Source organism: Salmo salar, unplaced genomic scaffold (assembly GCF_965601325.2).
Source record: "Salmo salar unplaced genomic scaffold, fSalSal1 ptg000742l, whole genome shotgun sequence".
NCBI classification, from domain to species: domain Eukaryota; kingdom Metazoa; phylum Chordata; class Actinopteri; order Salmoniformes; family Salmonidae; genus Salmo; species Salmo salar.
Window position 1 is genome coordinate 155,647 of NW_027675483.1, and position 11,062 is coordinate 166,708.

Here is an 11,062-nt window from a genome sequence, read left to right on the forward strand (position 1 = left end):
AGGAAGCAGCTACTCTTCCTGGGGTTTATTATGGATCCCCATTAGTTCCTGCCAGGGCAGCAGCTACTCTTCCTGGGGTTTATTATGGATCCCCATTAGTTGCTGCCAAGGCAGCGGCTACTCTTCCTGGGGTTTATTATGGATTCCCATTAGTTGCTGCCAAGGAAGCAGCTACTCTTCCTGGGGTTTATTATGGATCCCCATTAGTTCCTGCCAAGGCAGCAGCTACTCTTCCTGGGGTTTATTATGGATCCCCATTAGTTCTTGCCAAGGCAGCAGCTACTCTTCCTGGGGTTTATTATGGATCCCCATTAGTTGCTGCCAAGGAAGCGGCTACTCTTCCTGGGGTTTATTATGGATCCCCATTAGTTCCTGCCAAGGCAGCAGCTACTCTTCCTGGGGTTTATTATGGATCCCCATTAGTTCCTGCCAAGGCAGCGGCTACTCTTCCTGGGGTTTATTATGGATCCCCATTAGTTCCTGCCAAGGCAGCAGCTACTCTTCCTGGGGTTTATTATGGATCCCCATTAGTTGCTGCCAAGGCAGCAACTACGCTTCCTGGGGTCCAGCAAATTTCAGGCAGTTTATACAATTTCAAAAACATTACCACAAAATCCATTATGTACATGTGTGTATAGTGCATATGCTAACGAGTGTGTGTGTATGCATGTGTCTGTGCCTATGTTTGTGTTGCTTCACAGTCCCCACTGTTCCATATGGTGTTTGTTTTTCTGTTTTTTAAATCTAATTTTACTGCTTCCATTAGTTACTTGATGTGGAATGTAGTCATGGCTCTATTTAGTACTGTGTGCCTTCCATAGTCTGTTCTGGACTTGGGGACTGTGAAGAGACCTCTTGTGGCAAGTCGTGTGGGGTATACATGGGTGTCCGAGCTGTGAGCCAGTACTTCAAACAGACAGCTCGGCGCATTCAACATGTCAATACCTCTCATAAATACAAGCAGTGACAAAGTCAATCTCTCCTCCACTTTGAGCCAGGAGAGATTGACATGCATATTAGTAATATTAGCTCTCTGTGTACATCCAAGGGCCAGCCATGCTGCCCTGTTCTGAACGAATTGCAATTTTCCTAAGTCCTTTTTTGTGGCACCTGACCATAAGACTGAACAGTAGTCCAGGTACAACACAACTAGAGCCTGTAGGACCTGCCTTGATGATAGTGCTGTTAAAACTACTTCAGGATTGGTGGGTCCCCTGAGGGATGTTTGAGCTAACGTAGGCTAATGTGATTAGCATGAGGTTGTAATTAACAAGAACATTTCCCAGGACACAGACATATCTGATATTGGCAGAAAGCTTAAATTCTTGTTAATCTAACTGCGCTGTCCAATTTACAGAAGCTATTACAGTGAAATAATACCATGCTATTGTTTGAGAAGACTGCACAGTTTTGAACATAGTTATTAATAAACACATTAGGCACATTTGGGCAGTCTTGATACAAAATTTCAACATATGCAATGGTTCATTGGATCAGACTAAAACTTTGCACATACACTGCTGCCATCTAGTGGGCAATATCTAAATTGCGCCTGGGCTGGAATAATACATTATGGCCTTTCTCTTGCATTTCAAAGATGACGGTACCAAAAAAATACAAAAAAATGTTGTTGTTTTTTCTTTGTATTATCTTTTACCAGATCTAATGTGTTATATTCTCCTACATTCCTTTCACATTTCCACAAACTTCAGTGTTTCCTTTCAAATGGTACCAAGAGTATGCATATCCTTGCTTCATTTTAGGCTAAAATTTAAAAAGGGGCGGATCCTTAAGAGGTTTTAATCATACACCTCATATCCTTGTCAAAGGGGAAAAGTTGTTTTTAGTTAGGTGATAGAAAATATAACATGTAGGGAAATACACAAACATTCTGAAAGTGGTTAAATATTTATTTCAAGAAAAATACACAATCGTAATATTTTTAAAAATATATATATTTATTGAGATTGTTCCCAGTAATCAACATACACAGTAGATAGGCTACAGAATACAGGATGAAAAAGGTAATGAAAAAACAAATATTTTCTTATAAGGGAAGAACGTTTTTATCCCAAAACTACAACAAACTAACTGATACAATTTAAAATAATAGTTTTATGGCAGAAAATGAGTGGCGCCAGGCAGCTGTACAGATACCCAATGTCACCTTTTATGCCTTTCCCTAACCTTAACCCAAACCTCAGTGAAACTATACCTGAACTTAACCTTAACCTAACATTAACCATAATCAATTAATTTCAAGCACTATGCCTAAATTACGTTTTTCTTCTGCCGGTCGAATATCCACTTCCAAGTCCTATTCATTGGGACGAATTTCAGCATAGTTTTTAACGATGGAAGAGAAGCGAATGACTTTGACCTCATTGGTTTTGGTCTTCTTGTCATCCCACTGGTACTCTGGAGACAACAGCTTGCTGGGCTTGTTGTAAAGCAGGTACCTGTTGAGGTGACTCTCCTCCTGCCAGGCAGCCTCGATGGAATTCCTCGCGTCCTCTTCAAGCTGGTTCCGACATACCTTTGTTAGTGTGTACACATCCTCCACGGACCCTCCGAACACAGCCCCGGCGTAGTAGTAGTCTCCCTCATCCATGGGGATGTAGGCTGTCGAGGCTGGGCGCCGTTCGGATGTGAAGTGGTCACGGGTCTGCTGGTAAAACCATGGGTGAATCACAGCAACCAGCCTGCCCAGAGACTCGGCCCCCCAGCGAGCGTGGAACTTGCTGTCCACGTCCAGACAGAAGATGTAGTCGGCCTCCCTGCTGATCTGACGTTCGATGGCTGTCTGGATGATCTCCATCCTCCGGGCTGATATCTCCTGCCAGCGGTTTGAACCTGGGACCTGGATCACACTCAAATGTCTCCCCTGGGACAGGTTCACTGATGGAACATCATCGGGACGATCAGTGAAAACGTAGTAGCGCACGTTGAAGTCGACCATGAAGTGCTTCTCTGCTGTCTCCAGGAAATCTTGGAGAAAGCGGACGTATCTGTCAGAATTTAAAGACACACAGGTAACTGACAAAATATAGGAAACATCAACATAAAGGGTACTTAATAAGAGAGTTGGGCCACCACCAGCAGCCTTGGGCCACCACGAGCCACCTTGGGCCACCACGAGCAACCTTGGGCCACCACCACCAGCCACCTTGGGCCCCACCAGCAACCTTGGGCCACCACGAGCCACCTTTGGCCACCACCAGCCACCTTTGACCACCACCAGCCACCTTGGGCCACCACCACCAGCAACCTTGGGCCACCACCAGCAACCTTGGGCCACCACGAGCCACCTTTGGCCACCACCAGCCACCTTTGGCCACAACCAGCCACATTGGGCCGCCACAACCAGCCACCTGGGGCCGCCACCACCAGCCACCTGGGGCCACCACCAGCCACCTGGGGCCACCACCAGCCACCAACAGCCACCAGAACAGCTCTAATGCACCTTGGCAAAGATTCTACAAGTGTCTGAAACTCTATCGGAGGGATAATTTGGTGTTTTGTTGATGGTGGTGGAAACACTATCTCAGGCTCATTTGGATTGAGATCTGGTGACTGGCATATGGTTTACATCGTTTTCATGCTCATCAAACCATTAGATGACCACTTGTGCCCTGTAAATTGTTGATCTGGGGGCATAGCCATGGTAGCAAAAAGAATGACTGAAATAATGGTCAGCCCAGCCTTTTTATACATGACCGTTAGCATAATGGGATGTTCATTGCTTAATTAACTCAGAAACCACACCTGTGTGGAAGCACCTACATTCAATATACTTTGTATCCCTCATTTACTAGTGTTTTCCACTATTTTGTCAGTTACCTGTACATAACATAAGGGTTTAAGGTGCCTTGCTCAAGTGCACAATGGCAGTATCAGGCTCCTGCGATTCTGATGCCAGAAACCCTCTGTAACTGTATGGTCATTCTCATAGGACTGTATAGGACCTACTTAACCGTTTCTGAACAGAAATTACAGTCTACCAGGAAATAAACAAAGTACAGTTATTCAAATCTTAGCCAAGCTGTGAATCATGACATCATGATATTGTATTACCTGCCATGTGACATTAGCTGGTTAGGTCCTCATACACTGAGTGGTTTTTTGTTGTCTTGCCCATTCACCATCGGAATGGCACACATACACAATCCATGTCTCAATTGTGTCGAGGCTTAACAATCCTTCTTTAACCTGTCTCCTCCCCTTCGTCTACACTGATTGAAGTGGATTTAACAAGTGACATCAATAAGGGATCATAGCTTTCACCTGGATCACCTAGTCAATCTGTTATGGAGAAAGCACGTGTTCATAATGTTTGTACACTCAGTGTAGTTTCAATGTTGTAAAAATAATGATAGTTTAACTTCCCTTTTGAATATTTGGGAAAAGTTGTAGGCTACTCACTTTCCAACGGCAAACACTGTGGTTGCTATGGTGAGGTTCATGGACTTGTAGATTATGTCAACGAGGTCAGGGTCAAAGGTTCCTTCCCAGACGATGGGTGCCAACCATGGGGTGACTGCCACCACATCAGTACGACTAAAGAAACAGAACAAGATCAAGCCTGACTGTGTGGTACTGATTATGATCTCAATGTTTACAGATATACAGATCAAACCTGACTGTGTGGTTCTGATTATGATCTCAATGTTTACAGATATTCAGATCAAGCCTGACTGTGTTGTACTGATTATGATCTCAATGTTTACAGATATACAGATCAAGCCTGACTGTGTTGTACTGATTATGATCTCAATGTTTACAGATATACAGATCAAGCTGGAATGTGTTGTACTGATTATGATCTCAATGTTTACAGATATTCAGATCAAGCTGGAATGTGTTGTACTGATTATGATCTCAATGTTTACAGATATACAGATCAAGCTGGAATGTGTTGTACTGATTATGATCTCAATGTTTACAGATATACAGATCAAGCTGGAATGTGTGGTACTGATTATGATCTCAATGTTTACAGATATACAGATCAAGCTGGAATGTGTTGTACTGATTATGATCTCAATAGTTTTGCAATTAAAGGCCCATGAAAAGATGTGTGGTATACTAGGCTACACGCTGATGTGGAAGTTAACAATGATAAGTAACTAACATAAGATAACAACACTACTCACCCCACCAAGACACTGGGCTGCTTGTACAATAGCCTGGGAGAACAAAACGTAATTCATTAGTTAATGAAGATATGGGCTGATGTTATTGCTCTCTCAAAAAAAGGTGCTAGTACCAAAAAGGGGTTTTAACTTCACTGTAAGGGAAACCTTTTTTGGGCTGTGGAGAACCTTTTTATTCTTTCTTTGGATAATAATTCATTAAAAAATGCTATAATAGGATAGTAGTTCATTTTTTTTATTTTATTTTGTTTCACCTTTATTTAACCAGGTAGGCAAGTTGAGAACAAGTTCTCATTTACAATTGCGACCTGGCCAAGATAAAGCAAAGCAGTTCGACAACATACAACAACACAGAGTTACACATGGAGTAAAACAAACATACAGTCAATAATACAGTAGGAAAATAAGTCTATATACAATGTGAGAAAATGAGGTGAGATAAGGGAGGTAAAGGCAAAAAAGGCCATGGTGGCAAAGTAAATACAATATAGCAAGTAAAACACTGGAATGGTAGATTTGTAGTAGAAGAAAGTGCAAAGTAGAAATATAAATAATTGGGTGCAAAGGAGCAAAATAAAATAAATAAAATAAATAATTACAGTAGGGGAAGGGGTAGTTGTTTGGGCTAAATTATAGATGGGCTATGTACAGGTTCAGTGATCTGTGAGCTGCTCTGACAGCTGGTGCTTAAAGCCAGTGAGGGAGATAAGTGTTTCCAGTTTCAGAGATTTTTGTAGTTCGTTCCAGTCAACCCAGTCTAATCTAGGTTGCTTTTAAAAAAAATGTATAAGGGTGGTTGCGATAATAACATTTGTATAATTTCCGTGTAGTTTTTTAATCCACGTGGTTTCACCCTTGGATGTAAACATGAGGTTTGTGGAGAACTGATTTGGGGGGTTGGTAATTAGGTAGTGGTGTGTTCTCCAGAGGCTGTGAGATTTAGTTACGTTAAGACCCTTTAAGTTAGAGTGATTGAGGTTTGTAAAGTTAACATGAGCACTCAACCCACTGCGACTTGGTCCCTTTCATACGACGACCGTTACACCTGCATCGAAATCGCTAAGCAGTTTATTTTGAAGCAGTGTGCCGATGCTTGTATCGCTTTATCGTAAACATGTGTTCAATGACGTCCAAAGCTTCGAAAACAACCACCTGATTGGTTTGGTATTGGTTTTGGTGGAAGACAAAAAGTCTACACTACGGCGTGTGCCACGTCATTTATAATCATTTGACGATTAAACGATGAAATGTTTGTGGAGGACTGACATGGGGTTGGTAACTTTTGAATTAGTAATTCATTTGATTAATATTACGGTGTTTTCTATTCCATGAAAAATGAAAAAACCTCTGGGTTTCTGTTAGGATGGAACGGAAAATGTGGCGCTGTACAACGTGACGGTCGGCAGTACAGTACTGGGCTATTTAGCTAAAGAAACCCTGTGTAGTGCGGACAGGAGACCGGGGTTCAATTCCCTGACGGGGAAGAAGGAGTAGGATGTCCTTGTAAATAATCATTTGTTCTTAACTGATTCCATATGTGTTATTTCATAGTTGTGATGTCTTCACTATTATTCTACAATGTAGAAAATAGTAAAAATAAAGAAAAATCCTGGAATGAGTAGGTGTGTCCAAACTGGTACTCTACGTAACTCAACATTTGTATTATGTATCTCGACAGAATAGACAGATCAGAGCAAATGGCTGTCACACTATCTAATGTCACATAAGACAATTTTTTTTATTTTTTTATTTAACCTTTATTTAACTGGGCAAGTCAGTTAAGAACAAATTGTTATTTACAATAACAGCCTAGGAACAGCCTAGGAACTGCCTTGTTCAGGGGCAGAATGACTAAACTTTACATTGTCAGCTCAGGGATTAGATCTAGCAACATTTTCGGTTACTGGCCCAACGCTCTAACCACTACCTGTCGCCACAAAATGTATGTATCTTTCCAAGATTGACGAAGTGTAACATGAAAAAGGAATTTGAAGTAAATGGCAACCAAAGTCAAAGTCAAAGTCATTGTGGAAAAAGAGGATCTTAACAGTGACCTCCAGGCTCTTCCACATCAGGGAACACATAAATATGGAGAGGTTGAAAATGTCAGTGAAGATACTTGCCAGCTGGTCAGCGCATGCTCTGAGTACATGTCGTGGTTATCCATCCCGGTCCTGCAGCCTTGTGAATGTTAACCTGTTTAAAGGTCTTACTCACATTGGCTATGGAGAGTGTAATCACACAGTTGTCCGTAACAGCTGGTGCTCTCATTCATGGTTCAGTGTTGCTTGCCTCGAAGCGAGCATAGAAGGCATTTAGCTTGGTTGTTAGGCTCGCGTCACTGGTGCAGCTTGCGTCTGGGTTTCCCTTTGTAATCCGTAATAGTTTCCAAGCCCTGACACATCTGACGAGCAACAGAGCCGGTGTAGTACGATTCAATCTTAATCCTGTATTGATGCTTTGCCTGTTTGATGGTTCGTCTGAGGGCTTTGTGAGATTTACGGATTAGTGTCCCACTCTTTGAAAGCAGTAGCTCTAGCCTTTAGCTTACTGCAGATGTTGCCTTTAATCCATGACTGTTGTTTAGGATATGTACGTACGGTCACTGTGGGGACGACGTTGTCGATGCATAATCCAATCAGTGCAAAACAGTCCTGAAACTTACTGTTTGCTATGGACAACTTCCGTATCGCTGGTACATCCTGTTTGAGTTTTTGCTTATAAACAGAAATTAAGAGGATGGTGTTATGGCCAGATTTGCCAAATGCAAGGTGAGGAAGAGCTTTGTATGTGTCTCTGTGTGTAGAATAGCGGTGATCTAGAGTTTTTTTTTTTGCATGTTGTTTGTTGATAAATGGATTTTGTCTGCTTGAGATTGGAGTCTGCGGTTTGATGGCTGGTCTGGTGGAATATTTAACTGTTTGTCTGTGTCCTTGTGTTTGGGGAGGGGAAGGGGTTGGGTCTGGGTTGGCAGTTAAATGTGCAAGAGATTTTCATCCATGTGGATAAAAAAAACTACATTTAAATTCCACTAATTGTTTTGTTCTAGAAATTGTTGCTGATGTACTCAGAGCCAGATTCATTGCGGTGAAGAAACTAACGCCCATGGGCGTGGCGTAGAGTTTGGCCAGGAGCATGGAGTTTGGGTTGCCAGCCAAATGGTGAATGATGGGACAGTAAAATACTGATACACACCTTTCTGGAGAGACGATGTTCTGTACTCTGCTCCTGAATATGGGCTTACTCAGGCTGTATGAGTAGAAAGACATAGTACAATGATTAATGACAGCTATGGCTGTACAGTATACATAATACACATACAGTATCTGTGTAGCTCTTAGTGATGGGCACCGATATGGAAACTCTATATCGATGTCAGTTGCATTTTTTTCAAACTGATATCAATGTCATATCGATTTTATGAAGTCCAGACAACTGCATGCTGATTTCCCATTAGGACAACTGGGAATTTTCTGTCGGCATAACTTTATTTCAACAAACATAATTGTTAATGGATAGTTCATGGATAGCCTACTCACAGACACAATGAGAGAACCAATACATGATGGTTTAACCTTAATACACATTGGAAACTGTTGAGCATGAAAAACCCAGCAACGTTGCAATTCTTGACACAAACCGGTGAGCCTCTCACCTACTACCAAACCCCGTTCAAAGACACTTAAATCTTTTGTTTTTTCCATTCACCCTTTGAATGGCACACATATGCAATCCATGTCTCAATTCTCTCGAGTCATAAATCCTTCTTTAACCTGTCTCCTCCCTTTCATCTACACTGATTGAAGTGGATGTAGTAAGTGACATCAGTAAGGGATCATAGCTTTCACCTGGATTCACCTGTCAGTTTATGTCATGGAAAGACAGTGTCCTTAATGTTTTGTACACTCAGTGAGTAAACGCAGCATGTAAAGTGTTGGTCCCATGTTTCATGAGCTGAAATAAAACATCTCAGAAATGTTATTTCTCTCAAATGTTGTGCACAAATGTGTTTACATCCCTGTTGGTGAGCATTTCTCATTTGCCAAGATATCCATCCACCTGACAGGTGTGTCATATCAAGAAGCTGATTAAAGATCATTACACAGGTGCACCTTCTGCTGGGGACAATAAAAGGCCACTCTAAAATGTGTAGTTTTGTCACACAACACAATGCTACAGATGTCTCATGTTTTGAGGGAGTGTGCAATTGGCATGCTGACTCCACCAGAGCTACTGCCAGAGAATTGAATGTTCATTTCTCTAACATAAGCCGCCTCCAATGTTGTTTTAAAGAATTTGGTAGTACGTCCAACAGGCTCCAAGTGTGAGCCAAGTCAGGAAGAACTGGTACTCACTAAGCAAGTAGTGTGACGTCCGATACACACATATGGTTTTGATTAAGTATTGTAGTTTGTTAAACCATTTTTTCACAAAGTGAAAACAACCAAAACAAATGGAAAAAATACTATGGAACAAATAATCAAACCTTGATTTCACTATAGCAAACAAACTGTAAGAAAATGCCCCTTTTTTATGCATGCCATTGTGATAACAACAGACTGATCCAAATTGCTAGTTGGGTCATGGGGTTGGGATTTTCTGATGGGTCTGGGTTTGTTGGAACCAAAGCTAATGGTTGTTGGTTTGCTCTTAGTGGGACTATAATTTGTTGGTTTTATCCAGTTGAACCTCTGAACCAGTTTGAAAGCAATGGGAAGCTTGTTGATGGCCCATCAGCAGGCCGTTAAGTATGCTACGTTGAAGGCCTATGAGATGGTTTTGTTCCTCCAGGAACAGTCATGTATGCTCTCTTTCATAATAGTGTAGGGTAACAGCAACTATGAACCAATATCACAATGTGACTTGTTCACATCCTTATTGGTGCTCACCATTAGTAACTGTGTACAGTACATCTCTGTTATCCTGTCTGGGCTAGGGGGCAGTATTTTCACGGCCGGATGAAAAACGTACCCAATTTAAACAGGTTACTACTCTGGCTCAGAGACTAGAATATGCATATTATTAGTAGATTTGGATAGAAAACACTCTGAAGTTTCTTATACTGTTTGAATGGTGTCTGTGAGTATAACAGAACTCATATGGCAGGCAAAAACCTGAAAAAAAATCCAACCAGGAAGTGGATTGTAGTTTTTCAAGACTGGGCCTATTCAGTATACAGTGACTTAGGGTTCAGTTTGCACTTCCTAAGGCTTCCACTAGATGTCAACAGTCTTTAGAACGTGTTTCAGGCTTTTGCAGTCAACAGAGAGCGATCAAGACCTCCTGGAGTCTGATGACCGAGAGAATGACAGGCCACAATTACGCTCATTCACGTGAGGAGGTAGCTGTGTTCCAAAACGTTTTTCAAGACACTGGAATCGTCCGGTTGGAATATTATTGAAGTTCTAAGTTAACCTCTATGGGCTAGGCGGGACGTAATCGTCCCACCTACGTAACAGCCAGTGTGAGATTTTCAAATACCTTAAAAATCCTATTACTTCAATTTCTCAAACATATGACTATTTTACAGCATTTTAAAGACAAGACTCTCTTTAATCTAACCACACTGTCCGATTTCAAAAAGGCTTTACAACGAAAGCAAAACATTAGATTATGTCAGCAGAGTACCCAGCCAGAAATAATCAGACACCCATTTTTCAAGCAAGCATTTAATGTCACAAAAACCCAGAAGACAGCTAAATGCAGCACTAACCTTTGATGATCTTCATCAGATGACAACCCTAGGACATTATGTTATACAATACATGCATGTTTTGTTCAATCAAGTTCATATTTATATCAAAAAACAGCTTTTTACATTAGCATGTGACGTTCAGAACTAGCATACCCCCCGCAAACTTCCGGGGAATTTACTAACAATTTACTAAATTACTCACGATAAACGTTCA

The 11,062-nt window shown here is 41.5% G+C and overlaps 1 protein-coding gene across 1 annotated transcript; it reads right to left on the reverse strand.

Moving 5' to 3' along the window:
* Nucleotides 1–1,943: 1,943 nt before the first annotated feature.
* Nucleotides 1,944–10,852, reverse strand: LOC145877240 (globoside alpha-1,3-N-acetylgalactosaminyltransferase 1-like). The gene is made up of 4 exons (XM_082972531.1): nucleotides 8,349–10,852; nucleotides 5,154–5,186; nucleotides 4,423–4,557; nucleotides 1,944–3,008 (listed from the first exon to the last, which is right to left on the reverse strand). The coding sequence occupies exons 1-4, from the start codon at nucleotides 8,420–8,422 to the stop codon at nucleotides 2,318–2,320; spliced, it is 933 nt and encodes a 310-aa protein (XP_082828657.1). The 5' UTR covers nucleotides 8,423–10,852; the 3' UTR covers nucleotides 1,944–2,317.
* Between the last annotated feature and the right edge of the window lie 210 nt (nucleotides 10,853–11,062).